Source organism: Nuphar pumila, chromosome 14 (genome assembly GCF_984573655.1).
Source record: "Nuphar pumila chromosome 14, dmNupPumi1.hap1.1, whole genome shotgun sequence".
In the NCBI taxonomy this organism is placed as follows: Eukaryota; Viridiplantae; Streptophyta; class Magnoliopsida; order Nymphaeales; family Nymphaeaceae; genus Nuphar; species Nuphar pumila.
Window position 1 is genome coordinate 4,691,259 of NC_143262.1, and position 20,124 is coordinate 4,711,382.

The following is a 20,124-nucleotide window of genomic DNA, read 5'->3' on the forward strand; positions in this document are numbered from 1 at the left end:
ATGAACCAAAGTTCATTATTGAACTTAAACATTTATCGCATGCATTCATAATTCCATTTCACGTGGCATTTAAATTATATCATACATAAGCATATTATCCTACGCATCATATCATCGCCACAAAGAACATTGCACTTCGTAAATTGAACCTCGAAGAATGCTTAAACAAAACATGAGTTCTATGCATGCATACGTGAACATGCACATTTCATAATACGAAGCAACTAAACCTCAACATACATAATTCCTACGTAGTTCAAGATTTGCACACACGATAAAAGTCATATGTATTTTTCACCACATGAATCGATATATCACCTTAGATATAATTGTGTAAGGGTTGGTCAAAATCTCATTGACTATCCTACCGTACATCATACACATATATTCTCAAGCAAACAAGACATACAAGTTCAAAACAATTTATAACATTCGCATGCATTCTTCTATACAAGAATAAATGAGTCCATCATATGACAAGACAATATATATAACATCCACAATATGCATCGAACACGACTTATACATATCCATAGTAGTTATATGTGCACCATGTATCAAATTTATACAAACATACAAAGCAACATAGTATGCGCAAACCAAAGTATGATGACACACATTGCGTACATATTATACATTCATAAGTGCACAGGCATTCAAACCCACACACAGGTGTACCTGCAGCAAACACACTCCATATTCTGGTAACTACAATCATGACAAGCATGATCTCCGAACTACAATCACAAGAGTCCTAGATATCCACAACTAAGTGAAGTGTGTGAGCATAACTTGTATTTGCAATTCATTTAGATATTCAGTGCAACATCATGCTTACACAATTAGTGCCTAAACATGCTCTCTATAAGTTCAATTAAGGTATCTTACCTTAATAATGTGAAGAACAATGAATCAAAACTCAAAAGACAGAAGAGTTTCAAAGTCCGCAAAGACCACTACCCAAGCAATACAACGAACCCTTCGTGTGCGATCGCAAATGCCAAAAACTCAAAAATGTCAATTATAACAAGATTAACCAAAAATAACAAATTACCTTATAAATCATTACCAAGAGCCAAATAACACACAAATACACTCCAATAATTTACAAACTCCATCAAAAATATATTTAAATATAATATATATATATATATAAATAGTGATTTATCGCCCAAAATAGTTCTATAAATGCAAATTTTACCTTGATTGGCTTGAATGAACAAATGAATATGTAATAAATAAATAAATGAAATTCACAAGCTAGAAACACATTTCTAATTTGGAGATAAAAAAAATTAGTTCTTTATTTATTAATAATCCTTAAAAATTATGGGTTTTTATGCCAAACTATGAAAAAAATACAAGAATACTCATATAAAGAATAAACTGTACATATACTTAACAAGAAGTGGAAGCAAACAAAATAGTAGTACATGTATTACATCAATCTTAACAGAAATAAACAACTAAATCCATTTGATACAGCTGATATCCTGGAATGGTAACAAGTGTGTCTGGTCTCTAATAGCCCATCAAATGGCCCTTACTATTAACATTCCATCTAATTTTTGTCTTTTGTTCTTTTTCTTCTTTTTTTTTTCATTTCTGTAAGAAATTAGTTCCATATACTGGACATCAATTGTAATCACATATCTCCACTTTGATTTACCTAGAGTTGGGAAGATTTTAGCCTGTCTCTTTTCCCTTCTATACACCCTGACATCTCCCTTTCAATTCTAATGCAGATCTACATGCTTCCTTACATCACATCAAGTTTGCGTAGGGTAGATGCAAAGTCTAGATGTTTCTTTAGGGAGGGAGAGTTGATAATTGATTTCTCTCATTCAACCAGGAATAAAAATGTAATGTACAAAAAGAACTGTTCATCAAACATAAACATGGACATAGGAAGAACTGTAAACATCTGCATCAGCAAAGTTTTTTTTTTTTGTTGAAATGTACATTGAGTTGGAACCTGTCTTGCAAAATCATAGATTTCTAGAATATGTTACTCTTTATTGATAGTAGTCTGTGTTTTACCCTTCATCTAAAGTGTATGAATGAAATCTCTTCTGGTAGTCAGATTTTTAATTAAGATTCTTTTTTCATGTTGAAACTGTAACCCTTCCTATTCAGTAAGGAGTTAAAATCTCTTGTTTAAATATTATCACCTGTATGTCCAAATTTCAGTAGCTGGGAACCTAGGTAACATGAGTAATTCAAACTGCCCAATGCAGAAACTGGGCAACACATGCTTGGGTTGTCTAAAACTATCTTATTTGTGGAGTTTGTATTTGTATTTTCTTCTTTATATTCTTTTCTATTGATAATATTCATGATGGTTGTGTAAATTTGCTTTTTGTTGCAGCTCCTGTCAAGAGTTTAGAGATTAACTTCAAGGTCAGTTCAGCATTAGTAGAAATTGTTCGGAAAATTCATACGCGACCACGTTACATTCTTGCTAAGGTATTAGAATGCCGTCTATCAAATACCAAAGAAAGCTTTTTCGAGTTAGATTGCTTCATTTTTTGGTTGTCTAAGCATGTTTTTTTTACCTTTTAGTAGTTTGCAAAATAGAGCTAGCTTGTATGAAGTCATTTATTGTACTTTTGAACCATATGACAGACTTACGCTGGGCTGCATAAGTTGAACTTTTTATATTTTACCTGCAGGGACCTGAAAGATATAGTGGCCACTTGGTCAGTTTTTATTTTGAATTTGTGTCAGTGAGTTTCTAATGATGTTAACAATGCATATAAAGTTTATTGCAGAGTTCATGTTGTAACGCCCAAAATTTTTTAACCTTAATTATAGTTCAAATATTGAAATTTCGAGGCCAATTTTTTTTTTTATAAGTATAAGTAAATCAGATCTTATAATGCGGAAACAATTTTTAAAAACGGTTAAGACTTTGGGAGCGGTTACACTAAAGATAACAATCAAATCAAAATGTACGAGATTTACACATTTCAAACTACGTACAATATAAGACTGAAATATGAAGAGTTTTAGTTTCATTTCAAGTCAGAGTATGAAAATAATACTTCAGTCTCTACATGATCAAGTACTTAAAACGAGAAGATCATGAATACCAAGATCACAAGGTAAGAGTGGACCATCGAGGATGCAACTCGACCAGCCCTTCGCTCCAACTACTCATCATACTTTACCTGCATTACCTGTCTCCCATAAAACGGGGTCAGACTCGCTAAAGCAACCCAAACTCAAACTTAAAGAAAACACATCAAGCATTTAAAGGTAAAGATATATTATTCATCCATCGTCAAGTGATAGACAAGGGAACAACGTCCTATGAGTCATTCATTTCTAACATTCGAACATAAAGCATTTAAAAGCATTTCATCACTTAATATTCTTTTCAACCTTAACTCACGTAATAAAGCATAATCTATATGCATACAAGTCATCGCATATATATAATATATATATATATAATATATATATATAATATATATATATAATATATATATATATGCATCTAAAACATTCAGATCATTGCATTATTTTCACATGCATTCATAATTCTTATAAACAATAAGTCAAATCATATTTGATCATTCGAACATAAAACACACACACACATACCTTATAAGTAATTTAGTTAGATATTCATGATACACATCAATCATGATACATGGGTGTGATATATTTACTCAGACAATCGTAATGCAATCATTTGCAATGAAACTATGTAGGCGTGATGCATCATTCACCTAATAAGTCAAAAGTAGTCATTTGTAGGCGTGATGTGTCATTCACCTATACACTAACATAAGCGTCACAATCATAACCTCATATCAAGATCTAAATTCAATAAGGATCTGATTATCATATCTGAGTTCAATATATAATCATGCTATAATAGAAAAGCCAAACTTATAGATTAATAACTGGTTATCTCAACAACCCAAAAGATCATCACAATTCATCATAACATTTCATTTATTCATAATAAAGATTTACAAAATTTACACCGTATCACCTGGTCTGGGAAATGTACAACCTCACAAGGAGTTACCACCCTAGACGGATGGTCTGCCTGGTCTTGGACAATGCACTTCCTCACAGGAATATACCGTCTTCGCGGGCTACCTGCTCTTGGGCAATGCACTTCCTCACAGAGACTTACCGCTCTAGCCGGATTATCTGATCTAGTCATGCACACCCTCACAGAGAATCCTTTGGGAACTGGTCCTCAACGGGTACCATATCCAGTGAAAACTATTGTGATACATGCATCAATACAATTGATCACTCTCAGGGTTGATAGCCATCAATACGGGCATAAGAATGTATACAATCAAAGCATCACACCATACATCACTTCATATGGCAGTAAAATTATAAAATCACACATTTAACCAATAAGGCTTCATGAACCAAAGTTCACTATTGAACTTAAACATTTATCGCATGCATTCATAATTTCATTTCACGTGACATTAAAATCATATCATACATAAGCATATTATCCTACACATCATATCATCGCCACAAAGAACATTGCACTTCGTAAATTGAACCTCGAAGCATGCGTAAACAAAACATGAGTTCTATACATGCATATGTGAACATGCATATTTCATAATACGAAGCAACTAAGCCTCACCATACATAACTCTTACGTAGTTCGAGATTTGCACACACGATAAAGGTCATACATTTTTCACTACATGAATCGATATATCTGCTTAGATATAATTGTGTAAGGGTTGGTCAAAATCTCATGGACCATCATACCGTACATCATACGCATATATTTCCTAAGCAAACAAGACATAAAAGTTCAAAACAATTTATTACATTCGCATTATGCATCGAACACGACTTATACATATCCATAGTAGTTAATGACAGACTGTGTAGCTGACACAGTCTGCTAATGACAGACTGTGTACAGCTAACACAGTCTGCCAAACTGAAATAGACGTTTGACTATATTAGAGTCGTTGGGTACAGCCCAACAACTTCCTCTCTTTATGTATTACCTCTATAAATAAGGGCTTCAGCTCATTGTAATCTTAATTCAATAAAGGGTTTTTGCTCCCTTTTATTCATTAATGAAATAGTGCATTTGAAGCACTTTTCTCAAGTTTGTGGTGTGAATACTTGAATGCTACTTTGTGCTAGCATATGCTTGTGAATGTTTGAAGTATCAAGATTAGTTGGAAACTGTTAGATTTTATAAAACCAGAGTTTCATCATGCGTGAAGGGTAGAGCTGCAGAGAAAACCAGATTCCTCAATCCAGGAATCGGCTACTGAACCTTTCATTATATGCTATTACTGATACAAAGATTTTAGGGTACCAAAATACCCTTTACAACAGAATACAATAACCCATGTGCCATTAATAAAGGAATATAATATAACGTTGATCACGGTCACGGGTCTGGACCCTGATCCGTGACCCAAAACACATCTTTTCACCCTCCCTCAAGTTGTGCATGGTTTTGAACCATGAACAACTTGCCTTTTAACATCCAAAACCTGTCTTTAGTCAATCCTTTTGTGAATATATCAGCCACTTGATCAGTAGTCCGTACAAATTCATGCTCAATTTCTTTCTCTTTTATCTTTTGTCTCACAAAATGTTTATCTATTTCGATGTGTTTGGCACGACTGTGATAAATGGGATTAAAGGACATATTGATGGCACTTTGATTAACACATAAAAGGAGTGATCGAGAGATCGATTCTCCCACTTCTGTCAGTAAGTGCCTAATCCAGGTAGCTTCAGCAGTAGCAGCTGCCATTGACCTATACTCAGCTTATGTACTTGATCTAGCAATAGCTTTTTGTTTCTTACTACTCGAGGATACCAAATTCATCCCAACAAATACACAATAGCCGGATACAGATCTGTGTTCATCTGGATCTCCTGCCCAGTCTGCATTCGTATAGACAATAATGTCATGTTCATTTTGCTCATTTGTCCTTTTTCTATACAAAAGGTCATTCCCAACCGTTCCCTTCAAGTACCAAAGTATCTGTTTAACTGCTTCCATATGTCCTTCACGCGGCTTATGCATGAACTGAGAGACCTGATTTACTGAGTAAACAATATCAGGTCTAGTGAAAGTAAGATATTGCAACATGCTTATTGTAACGACCCCAATCCAGACCCTTTTAAAAATGCGGAATTTTTTTTTTCTAAGAGTTGTGGAAACCTTCCCAGAGATCTGGGGTCCTCACAATTCCACTTTCCATTGGATAGCCCATCCACCACAAACGAAGTTGCAATTATCATCCATATCAACCAACTAAAACTCTTTTATTAATGAGTAAGAAAATTTCAAAGACAAGGTTTTCTTCAACTGAAAGTAAAGTAACAATTGCAGAAATTAAAAGAACTAAAAGACAAAAGAAAGAGCCATTATGTCCTCTACTGAAGCTGACAAGCCCAAGTATAACTTATCCATCCCCAGATGCATGTCCAACTTCACTGTTCACCATATCCTGTGAAAAACCAACAAAGTAGGGTGTCAGAACCGAAATTCTGAGCACAGCTACTTCTAAAGAAAACAGGTGAGAGAAAGAACATGGATAAGATTTCATGCAGTGATTTGAGTGAGTACAAATATAAAATTTGCCACATTTAAATATCCATAACTACCAATAATTGCATATACTCACCAGTCAAGAACAGTAAACAGTGTCATATATCAATAACTAAATAATCAAACCTTTCAGCATGATTTCACAAAGTAAATCATATGCTACCACCAAATGATGTCATGATATCAAGAATGATTCAAACATGCATGATCTAATGCATAACAGAAAAATGCATGATTATGTGCAATGCATGATTTCTTTTGTTATCTTTCATTTAAGTTCCATCCTTCCATATGCATGCCCTATTAGATGCACACAACCTTAAGTTCTTCTTTTTAATTACCGTGGCCCGCGGATACACCAAACGGGTACAAACCCCGAGGTCAAGTAGGTTCCCAGGGTAGCTTAACACACAAATTTGTATTTTATTACTGGGTTCCAACTTAGCCCTCGACCGATATCAGGAAACAGTATCATCCATCGGAACATTAGACCTCCACATCTAATGTCGGGGACACAAGGGTCACCCCACTCCCACAAGTGTCACTTCCTTGGTACCATAAACTCACAGCTGTGACTAACACACCACTCCCGGGTAAAGTGGCGGGTTCTCCCTAAAACCGTGGCCAAGAGAAGAACCTCAATATCGGGTTCAGGGGCAACAACGCACACGGAGTTTTTGTATCCTCACAGTCTCCCCAAGACCGGATATCAAAGATTCTCATACTCCAGATGAGATATCCCAGAATGTAAATTACACTGTTCTTATTCATTATATTTTTAATTAAGTCCATTTCTTTAAGTTTGCAACACATATGCAAAAGTAAAGTGAAAAACCCGCATCCTCTCTTGCGGAAACCATGCGGGACTCCAGCCCGTATCAACGACTAGAACAGTGTAGTAATGTGCCAAACCATCTTATGTGGTTCAAGTGATGCAGTTAAAAACATATGTGAAAACAAACCAAACCCACAGCTCTCCAGGCCGGTGATGGTCCAATTAAGCCATCGGTGCATCGCATAATAAAACCAAGTAGTGTTTCGTTCATAACACTAAGCCAAAATGCCAAACAACATATATATTCATGCAAATATAAACCTAAACATATGCATGTCATAATTCATTCATATGCATTTTCAATGTGTGTGTTACCTACATCACATATGGGTCTTAACCAATTCATGGTTTCTTTAAGTGTGTGAGTGTACATGTACCATTTCACATATAAATCAAGTGTACATGTTCAAGAAGACTTACTAATAATTGAATCATGCTCACCCTCATGCGTACCATAGTCATAACAATCAAGTGAAAGCATAATTCTCCACGACAAGTGTTTCCAAATGCACATGCATATATGTCAATCTAACCATGGACATAAAACAACAACATTCACAAGCATGGTTTCAAAGATTCATGCGCAAGGATTCACATATTTATACCAAATGTACGTTGTCATTCATTGATTAATTTTATTATATCATGTGAACACCCATGCATGTAAATTTCAAGCAATAAAGCATTAGTTTCATGATTGCTCATGCCCGTGAAAAACAACTAGACAACGATATCCAAATCAAGCATAACAATCAAGTCTAAGCATATTAGCATTTTCATTCACCTGTATACAAAGAGCCAGGTCTAACACGATTAGCTAGCATTCTGAAAAAATTAAAGTGCTAAGCTAAGCTTCCATATGAGTCATACTATGCGTGAACAAGGATTCAATCGACCCGTCATTTGTCCACAAGCATGGACAGTTAAGGAAATGGCATTTATTATATTTTCTTTTGAAAAAATATAATCCAGCACCATTCGGCTGGGCTTGGCAGGGTTCCACACAACCCATGATCTTATGCTCTTCTTCCCCTCAATACTTATAACGAAACAACAAGACTAAGATTGTCAAAAACTGCACAATGGTCATTATAACTGGTTCTTACGCTAGTCAAAATAGACATTTCAGCTAGCAATTCCTTTGTCATTAAAAGATCAACAATCAAATTACTGCATCAACAACAGTAAAAAGAAAACATCCACAATTCAAACAACACTTCACAGCTAGTACTCCTAAATCAGTTGAATTTCTTTCCTCTCCCTTTTCAACTGATGGAAAGCTTTTTCAACAAGTTCAAATGAAGTTTAAGAGAATATAACCAATATTTTTGAAACTTTGACTTTAGTATGACAAGAGGTGTGCTTCCAAGTAAGTTCCAAGAGTCTATTTTACAATTACTTAATTTGTTGTAAAAAGAAAAGATGCATGGTTGGCAATAGTATTGCAAGAAACCAAAAATGCAATGCAAGCATAATAGTTTTTCTTTAATATTGCCACTTAGTATAAAGCCATTGATCTAGCCTATTGTAGTCAAATGTAAAAGAATTCTATGCATAAAACGATTTACAGCTCATTAACAAAAATATACCCAACAACATGTTGGATTTTAAGGATAGCACAAATTCCAAATTTAATGGAAATCAGCAAAAATTTCCTATATGCAGGCCATCAGACAACCCCTTTTTTCCCCCTTTCAAAATACAGGCATAGACACTATGTCCCAAAAAAATAGTAAGTGCATAAACGAACAGTAATAGGAAAGACAGGTAATGATTCAACCCGAAATAATCGAGTAGCAACAGGTCTGTAAATAGCTATCAACGATCCAAAGATTTAAAGATTTACATAGATGGATTTAAGCGATTTGGCTAACAGAAATTCCGCCATTTAAGTTATATCCTGCCAACTTACTAAAATCATTCAAGAACCTCCAGCTTGAGACTTCACCTTTCTTTTTCTCATCTTATGCATGTTCACGGTATCGATTTGGGTCTGCACTCTAAATTTTTCTTTTCTTTCCAAATCGGTTACCGGACCACCGAAAACCCCTTGCCACCCTTTTTAAAAACGAAAAAATACATGCATCGATGGGGTTTCCTGTGGACAATCTCTCAAATCACACACAGTGGGGTTTTCGGAAGCCATAACCCCCACCCCACCTTCGGGTTAGGGTTATACACGAAACCCCCCAAATCTGGGTCGTAACCACCGAAAAACCCGATACCCTTACCACCTAAGGATTTTCCGGCAGCCAAGAACCCCCACCTCTCAAATCGCAACCCGAAATCGAACTCAGGTTCGATCCCCCACCCAAAATCCAAGAAGCACCGTACCTCGAGAAGACTTTTCCGGCGATCTTTCCGGCGATCGGAGGCTGGAAACGCAAAGGTCGAGCTGCTGGCGTCGCTCCACGCAGCTGCCGTGACAGAGGGTGCTTGCCGTGGTCTGTGGTGGCCAAAACTTGCCGGCGACTTCCAAATCCACCGGCGCGCGCACCGACTGAGAGAGAGACGAGGGACGAGAGATGAGCGACTGAGTGGAGAGAGAGAGACGAGTGAAGAGAGTCCCCTCTCCACTCCCTCTTATCGGGCAAGACCCCTCCCCCCTTCACGCCGAGATGGGGGAGGTCGGTTACGCCCTGCGTAACCCCCCCCCCTTCCCCCCTTTCCTTTTTCCTGTTAGCACATTATCGGGCAACCCTTATCGGGTTGCCCTTTCTTTCCTTAAAGAGCATGTTACGTAGGGTGGGGGCTCGGGTCCGGACCCGAGACCCGTAACCCAACTCCAAACCATATGGATCCACAAGTTGGATCCGAATGGATCCAACTGTGGATCCTCGGATAAGTTTTAAAAAAAAAACAATTTTAAAATATTATTTATTTATAATTATACATATATATAGATAGATATACTAAAATATATATATATGTATATGGATCCGGTATATGGATCCCAAACCCATCTACGCACCCCTATTAAATAATTATTCTTTAAATTATTTAATTAATTAAAAATTATTGTACTTATACGTACATATCAAATTTACGAGGTAAATGTATGCGGAAACCCCCTTTATGGGTCCTGGATCTGCAATTCGGATCTAGGCCCACTTCGCATAATTTAAAATATTTTGTAACTAAAATTTCCGGGTTTTACACTTATTATGCTATGATATTTTGTAGGATTCTCATATAGATCTCCATCTTGAGAACTGAGTTTTTGGTGAAGGACGCTAGAAGTTTCCAAGGGTTTGCAGTCTTTCATACCTGCCTTAGTGAGAACATCAATAGTGTACTTATGTTGGGTGAGAGTCATTATTCCTTCAGAAGTACTGTCAATTTCTACTCCAAGGAAGTATCGCAGTTTCCCATGATCCTTCATTTTGAATCTCTGATTCAAGAGATGTTTGACCTCCTCAATATGAACTTTGGAATTACCTGTGATGACAATATCATCCACATATATTAACAGCAGAGTGACCACATCTTGGTTTTGGAATATAAACAAGGAATGCTCAAGGAGAGATCGCCTAAAACCATATTTTTGTATTTCAAGAGAGAAACTATCAAACCAGGAACGGGATGCCTGCTTCAAAACGTATATTGCTCTTTTTAATTTGCATATGTATTTTTGTAGGATTGCTTTCTGCATAGCCAGTGGGTTGTTCCATGTATACTTCCTCCTTCAAATTTCCATGGAGAAAAACATTTTTGACATCAAGTTGACTAATTGTCCACTGATGTTCAACCGCTAAAGATAGTATGACTTTGATTGTCCCTATTTTTATAACTGGACTAAAGGTCTCATCAAACTCCGCCTGTGTAGTTATACACTGCCGGTCCCAAGCCCGGATAAAGGAGGAGGGTTGCGGTAGGCCTGTGACAGCCAGCATAAAAACTTTGTCATATCCTATGAAAATGAACCAATATGAGAATTTCGTTGGGGCGTTCCCTACTGAGCGACGCGCTGTACTCTCTAGGCCCGGAGGCAGTGATAAATGTGCAAGGGTTGCTAGGTCGTCGCCCAGAAGCGACGCGTCACACCGGCGCCCGGGTGTGGTGTCAAATAGGCAAGGGTTCCCTCACTTTGTTGGACGGGTGGGGGTAAAGAAGTTAGTCCAAGACCATAAAATTAGGTTAGCCACTTGGAACATAGGGTCTTTAACTGGTAAGTTGGTAGAGTTAGTAGATGTTATGTGTAGGAGAAAGATTGATATTTTATGTCTTCAAGAGACCAAATGGGTAGGTGAGAAAGCTAAAGTGATAGAACCTTGGGGATATAAGATTTGGTATACAGGAATAAATAGGAATAGGAATGGAGTAGGGATTGTTATGAGTCGTCAGTTTATAGATAATGTAGTTGAGGTTCGTAGGAAGGGTGATAGAATTTTACTTATTAAATTAGTATTAGGTACGGATATTATTAATATTATTAGTGTTTATGCACCTCAAGTAGGTTTAGATGATTCCATTAAGCATCAATTTTGGGAAGATTTAGATGGAGTAGTACAAGAGACATCTTATGGAGAAAAGCTTTTAATCGGCGGTGACCTTAATGGACATGTAGGCATTAGTAGGGATGGATTTGAGAATATCCATGGAGGCTATGGTATAGGAGAAAGAAATGAAAGTGGAGAAAGGATTTTAGATTTTTGTTTGTCCTATGATATGATCTTAGCAAACACTTGGTTTATGAAGAGGGAGTCTCACCTAGTAACATTTAAAAGTGGGGTTAATACGAGTCAGATAGATTTTTTTCCTACTTAGAAAGAGAGATAGGGGTTGTTGCATCGATTGTAAGGTTATACCAGGAGAAAGTGTAGCTACACAACATAGAGTCTTAATTTTAGATCTTAGAATTAGACAATGCCGCAAAAGGGATAGACATAGGATAGATCCTAGAATTAAGTGGTGGGCACTGAAAGGAGCTAAACAAGGAATGTTTGTAGAGCAGGTAGTTAAGGAAGTTGATTGGTGTCTCGAGGAGGATTCAGAATCAATGTGGAATAAGATGGCGGGTGGTATGAGAAAAGTAGCTAAGGAGGTATTGGGTGAGTCTAAAGGCGGTGCACCACTAGGTAAGGATACATCATGGTGGAACGAGGATGTCAAATTAGCTATTAAGGTTAAAAGAGAGTGTTATAGAAATCTAAGTAAGAGTCGTGATAATGAGAATTTGGAGAAGTATATGATAGCAAAGAAGGAAGCTAAAAAAGTTGTTCGAAACGCGAGGGATAAGGTATATAAGGAGCTTTATAACAAATTGGATACTAAAGAGGGCGAGAAGGATATTTATAGGCTTGCAAAGATGAGAGATAAAAAATCAAGGGATCTGGGTATGGTTAGATGTATCAAAGATGAAACACAAAAGGTTTTAGTCAAAGATGAGGAGATTAAGGAGAGATGGAAAGATTATTTTGATAAGCTATTTAATGGAAGTCATGCTCAGGATCTTAGAGACTTCTCTATTCCTTTTCATGAGATAAATCGTGACATCATGCGCAAGATTCAAAAGAAAGAAATTGCAGAGGCTTTGAAGAAAATGAAATCAAGAAGGGCAGTTGGCCCAGATGGTATACCTATCGAGGCTTGGAAATGCTTGGGAGAAAAAGGTTTAGAATGGTTGACAAATCTTTTTAACAAGATTTGGCGGACAAATAAGATGCCTAATGAGTGAAGGAAGAGTACTTTGGTGGCTCTATATAAGAATAAAGGTCATATACAAGATTGCACAAACTATCGTGGTATAAAACTCATGAGTTATACTATGAAACTTTGGGAGAGGGTGATTGAGTCTAGGTTGAGGAAGGTTGTCATGATATCGGAGAATCAATTTGGTTTTATGCCTGGAAGATCAACTATGGAAGCTATACATCTTCTTAGACAACTTATTGAAAGATATAGAGAGAGGAACAAAGATTTGCATATGGTTTTTATTGATTTAGAGAAGGCATACGATAGAGTACCTAGGGACGTTCTCTGGTGGACAATGATGAAGAAAGGTGTTTCTCTCAAGTACATTAGTATAATTAAAGATATGTATGAAGGAGTAGTAACCAATGTCCGCACTTGTGGAGGGGTGACAACCAATTTTCCGATAACGGTTGGGTTACATCAAGGATCTGCTTTAAGCCCTTTCCTATTTGCGATAGTGATGGATGAGCTTACGAGATCAATTCAAGAAAATGTACCGTGGTGTATGTTGTTTGCTGATGATATTGTTTTGATTGATGAGTCTAGAGTTGGGGTTAATGCTAAGTTAGAATTATGGAGACAGACATTGGAAGCTAGAGGTTTTAAGTTGAGTAAGAGTAAGACTGAATATATGGAATGTCGGTTTAGTAAGCAACGAAGTAGTGATGGGAGTGTAGTGAAGCTTGGTGAGCAAGATATATCGGTGAATGATTATTTCAAATATTTGGGATCCATCATTCAAAAGTATGGAGAAATTGATGGAGATGTAAATCATAGGATAAAGGTTGGGTGGATGAAATGGAAAAGTGCTACTGGAGTGCTGTGCGATCGTAGAATGCCATTGCGGTTGAAGGGAAAGTTTTATAGGACGACTATTAGACCCGCTTTACTATATGGTACGGAATGTTGGGCTGCCAAGAGACATCATATTCAAAAAATGAGTGTAGCTGAGATGCGGATGCTTAGATGGATGTGTGGAAATGCAATAAAAGATAAGATTCGGAACGAAGAGATACGTAAGAAGGTAGGTGTTGCACCCATTGAAAATAAGATGCGAGAGAATCGTTTACGGTGGTTTGGACATATTCGGCGAAGGCCTAATGATGCTCCAGTTAGAAGGTTGGAGAAATGGGAAAATATATTAGTTAAAAGAGGTCGGGGTAGGCCTAGGAAGACTTGGATGGAGATGATAGGAAAGGATATGAATGCTTTGAACCTCACCGAGGACATGGCGTTGGATAGAAATGATTGGAGGAAAAGGATTCATGTGGAAGACCCAAAATGAATTTCTTTTTTGGTTCATATCGCTGACCCCAATTGTTTTGGGATGAAGGCGTAGTTGTTATTGTTGTTTACTAAAGGTCTCATCATAATCTTGTCCTTGCTTCTGTGTAAATCCTTTTGCGACAAGTCTCGCCTTACCGTTCTATAGTCCCATCCGGTTTGTACTTTATTTTGTACACCCATTTTAACCCAACAACATTTCTGTCGAGTGGTCTGGGAACAACATCCCAGGTACCACATTCATATAGCGCCTTCATTTCTTCATTAATAGCTTCAACCCATCTTTTAGAATTTGCTGCTTGAGAAAAAATTGTGGGCTCATCTTACTTGCTCAAGGCAGTTAGAAAAAGTTGGAAGTCCAGTGAGAAATTTTCATAACTGACCCATCTTTTTATCAGATGATGAGAGCGGGTAGGTCGACTAACCTCAAAGGTAGGAGTGGATGTAGAAGGTGTATCCATTTCCTAATTAAAGTTAGTGGGTGCATCCCTTTCTGGACCCAAGGATGACTCTGTACTCTCTTCTGCAATCAACCTATCAGCAGACATAGACCCTTTATCCTTCTGATCACAATCTGAAGAACAAATATTACTAGTGCCGGAGAAAAGTTCAGAATTCAACCAAGGATGATAGATCTCAACTTTGGAATTTGATTCAGAAGCAATGCATCGATGATCAAAATTCAATTCATCGAAGATAACATTTCTTGATATTTTGATGTGCTTGCTCATGGGATCATAGCACCTGTATCCTTTATAGTCATCTGCATATCCCACAAACCTACACTTTAAGGCCTTGTCTTGAAACTTATGTCTCATTGAATTGTCAATATGAGCATGACATACACAACCAAACATGCACAAATCATGATAGTTGAGTTGAACTTCAAATAGGGAAAAATAAGGAGATTTGTTCTCCAAAACAGTCATGGACAATCGATTTATCACATGGACTGCTGAATGAAAGGCTTCTGTCTACAGAGTAATCGGAAGATTACTATCATGTATCATACTCATTGCACTCTCAACAATATGGCGATGCTTCCTTTCAGCAATCCCATTCTGCTGAGGTGTATGAGGGCAAGACACTCTTCTCTTTATTCCATTACCTTGAAGAAAGTTAGTAAAATCACTTGAAGAGAATTCACCTCCTCCGTCACATTGAAAACAAAGAATGTTTTCAGAAAATTGATTCTTGACAAAAGTGTGAAAATTTTTAAACAACTTGAAGGTCTCAGACTTGTGTTTCATAAAGAAAATCCAAGTATAACGAGAATAACTGTTAACAAATATAAGATAATATGTAGTTCCAGATAAAGAAGCAACTAGGGCAGGCCCCCAAACATCAAAACAAATAATCTCAAAGGGTCTTGAAGCTCTTTTATTGATAAAATGAAAAGGTAAAACATGACTCTTACATAAGAGACAACTGGAACATTTGTTGTCATTGATATTTATTCCTAAACTAGACTTGGGAATGAGGTTACTTGAAACAAGCTTCTCAATGAAACTGCTACTGCAATGACCTAAACGACCATGCCAAAGATTTGGCTTATTGTATTCAAAGACACTAAAAACACATGTAGGAACCACTGAGGACGACGATGAGGAGAGCTTCAAGTTTGGGTCAACAGGGCGAACACGAGTGGAAGGATCTTCTTAGAAAACATACATATTGTCTTGTCGTTGTCTTTTAGCAAACGTCTCTCTCGTGCAGAGATCCTTGACAAGAACAGAAGAGGGAGTAAATTCAACTGAGGCATTGACATCATCAACAAGCTTGAAAACAGAAATAATATTTTTCTTGATGTTGGGAGCATAAAGAACCTTTGGAAGATTGAGAGAGGACTTTGTCATGGGTATAACATAATTTCCAATATGAGAGATAGGATGGTGGGATCCATCCCCAGTGACTATACTATTTCTACCAATGTAAGGAACAACGTTTAGGAGCTTACCTGCATCACCAGTAACATGAGTCGTTGCCCCAGAGTCCACATATCAAGTACATTCCTCATTCTGTTTCAGGTTTAATCTTGCCAGTGCTGACAATAACAACTCTTTTACTTCTCCGCTGACTTTTATGTTGTCTGTTTCTCTCTTTGCTTCAGTCTGTGCTGATTTTCCTTTATTTAGGGGATTAAACCAACAATTAGCTTTGATATGCCCCTTTTTGTTACACAGAAAACAAGTAGGGATTGGCCTCTGTCGTTGTGAGTTGGGATGTATGTTGGGTGTAGGTAATAGCCCACGGCCTCCTTGTCTACTTCTTCCCTGTCCTCCTCTTCTCTTAACATGATAATTTACTCGTCCTCGTCCATAGGCTACCCCTGTGGCAAGGACCTCTTGCGTCCCTGCATGAATATGTGATTCTTCAGAAAACCCTTTCAAGTTCATTTCATATTGAAGTAGTTTTACATGCAGGTCTTCAAATCTGGGCAGATCAGGTAGACACAATTAGGAAGTAACAATCATGTGATAGTCAGGCTCCAATCCACTCAGAGTTTGCTGTACCATATCTTTATCAGTCACCGCACACCCAACTACTGCTAATTGATTTGTGATGATCTTCATTTTGTTTAAGTATATGTTAGAAACTCTGGAGAAACTGGAACAGATCCATCCAGATGTCCAGAAAGATCCTGACTCCTAATGAAAGGAATAATCTGCCTCTTCCAAGTCAGGAAATTGGAATTGTTTAATTTTTCATACACGAGTTGACTAAGAAAGCTTGAAGAAAGGCCAAACTGAGAAGGAAATGAATCCATGTTTTATGATAAGAATAGGGAGAATGTGTCCAGCACACAACCCGATAAAAGCTAAGAAATCAGTATATAGAAAGACAACTTTTAACTTCAAGGAAATTCCCGCAGCCCTTGAAGAACGATAAACAATAATTGAGAAGAAAACTGAAAATAAACCAAATCTGGTATCTAATTTAGATGGAGTATTGAATTTCGATCAAAACTGTAATTATCCATATGTGAATAAAAGAAGGAAGATATGAATAAAAGAAGATAATCACTAAGTACGAAAATTTAAGAGAAACACATAAATGAAGCTCAGACCCGATTTTGATTTAAAAACATTCAAGGATAAAGATGATGAAAATGTCAAACAATAGATGGAGTCAGATCTGAATCTGATCAGATCTGATTAACAAGGAGAAAAACGAGGTTGATACAGATTTGATTTTGATCAACAAGTTGATTTAAAACCAAACTGAGATTAAAAAAGACCACACAAAAACTATCAATGATCGAAAAACGTTATAAGATATGAATCTGATCAGATTTGTTCAAGATGGGTTACCAAAGTGCTCCACACACATAGAGAAGGGGTACCGAAGGAGCGAGATCACTGGAGACGCAGCGTAACGATGACGTTGACGACGACGACAACGATGAGAGAGAGAGAGAGAAGTTCAGGCAGGAAGAAGAGATTTACAGGAAGAAGAGATTAACAAGAAGAAGAAGAGATTAAGAAATCGATTTTCTGACTTGTGAGGCTAAACAATCTTTTAGACGTACCTATTTGGAAGCAATCCCAGATCCAGCTCTAGCGTGACTCTGATACCATGTTAGATTTTATAAAACCAGAGTTTCATCATGCGTGAAGGGTGAAGAACAGAGAGAGAGAAGGAGCTGCAGAGAAAACCAAATTCCTCAATCCAGGAATCAGCTAGTGAACCTTTCATTATATGCTATTACTGATACACAGATTTTAGGGTACCAAAATACCCTTTACAACAGAATACAATAACCCATGTGCCATTAATGAAGGAATATAATATAACGCTGATCACGGTCACGGGTCTAGACCCTGACCCGTGACCCAAAACACGTCTTTTCAGAAACTTGATTGCATGTGAGGCTCTTTTCATCTATATCATCACCTCTTGGTAAGGTTTCGTGGCTTTTGGATTCTGGAGCCTCATTTGATGACTCCACATTCTTCTTTACATTCTGAATGTTACACTAATTCAACACCAAAAAATGTTTTTACCGCCGACGGATCCTCTCTTAGTATTAAAAGCATTGAAAATTTTGGAAACTCTTCAAAATTCTTTATTCCAAAAGTTAGACTTGTCCTAAAATTAAATTTAAAGCTTTTGTCTGTTTCTCAAATCTCCGACCATGGGTATAGTGTCTCCTTCTCATCCAAAAAATATTTTGTCCATGAGAAGCAGATTGGGGAAGGCCATAGAGAAGAAGACCTTTACTACATGGATCGTCTTTTTTCAAAAAGCAATTTTTGTTATAATGTTCAAAATATAAATTTAGCTTTATGGCACCAAAGATTGAGACATTTTAGTTTGTCAAAATTATGTCATGTACCCCATCTAAACAAATTTTGTAATAAAAAATTTTATTGTGAGGATTGTATTGTTTGCAAAATGAAGGCTCTCTCCTTTCTAAAAAGAACCTTCTTTTCTTCTAAACCGTTTGAATTAGTGTGCTTAGATGTATGGGGACCTTCTCCTATTTTGTCTAAAGGTGGTTTCTCTTATTATGTAATTTTTGTTGATGACTATACTAGATACTCATGGATATACTTCCTTAGGCATAAAAATGAGGTTTTTGAGAACTTTAAAAAATACCATATTTGAGACCAAAATTTCTATCTTTCGCTCTAACTCTGGTTTGAAATAGACACCTAAAGCCTGGTATGATCATTTTAGTGCTGTTATGCTAAAGCTTGGTTTTGAAATCTTGTTATATTGATACTGCTATGTTTACTAAGAAATCTAATGCAGGTATTGTTTACTCCTTTATGTTGATGATATTATCATTGCAGGTGAAGACAAAGAGGGAGTAAAGGATATTAAATGCACCCTCAAAAAATATTTTGAAATGACTGATCTTGGATTTCTTAGATTTTTTCTTGGAATTGAGGTTGCTTACTCTCGTAGAGGGTACTTGCTTTCTCAAACCAAGTTTGCTAATAATATTATCGACAGGTCTGAAGAAAAGAGAGTGAACACATCTGAAATTATTAATGCCAAGATGAAGATTAATTATGGGACACCTCTAGATGATCCTACTCCATATCGCCAAATGATTGACGCCTTGACTTATTTAACTATTACTAGGCCTGATATTGTGCATGGAGTTCATACTGCTAGCCAATTCCAACCTTCTTCCACCACAGTTCACGTTTGTTAAATATTTACAAACTTCTACCTCCAAAGGTCTTTTGTTATCCTCCTCTTTCTCTCTAGAGTTGATTGCTTATTTTGACTCAGATTGGGGAGTTGATCCTAATGATCGACGCTCAACTACTCGGTTTTTGTTTTTGTAGGTGATGCTCTGGTATCGTGAAAATGCAAAAAACTAGCAGAAGGTATCTTTATTATCACTTAAGCCGAGTACCGTACAATGGCTATGACAACATCTGAGATCGTTTGGTTGCAAAGGTTACTTGAAGACATGAGTATTCATCGTCCTACACCTTCCAAACTGTGTTGTGATAATAAGAGTGCGATATACATAGCTGACACTCATACATTCCATAAAAGAATCAAGTATATCGAAATGGATTAATACTAGGTGCATGAAGAATTTTTGAAGTACATCATTACTCTTTCTTATGTTACATCAAAATATCAACTAGCAGACTTCTTCACCAAGGCGCTTCTATCATCGTCACCTCAGTTTTATTTTCTTGACAAACTTTCGGTGATCACACTGTAAGTTTAAGGAGGGGTATTAAAATGTATTGTATTATATATA

General features: G+C 36.9%; 1 protein-coding gene across 2 annotated transcripts in view; it reads left to right on the forward strand.

Moving 5' to 3' along the window:
• LOC149816138 (ketose-bisphosphate aldolase class-II family protein) overlaps positions 1–20,124 on the forward strand; it is a 157,420-nt gene that overhangs the window by 103,865 nt on the left and 33,431 nt on the right. For both annotated transcript variants that reach the window (XM_089987328.1, XM_089987329.1), the window contains exon 33: positions 2,369–2,466. In XM_089987328.1, the coding sequence (XP_089843454.1) occupies positions 2,369–2,466 (98 nt within the window). The remainder of the gene's footprint in view (positions 1–2,368; positions 2,467–20,124) is intronic.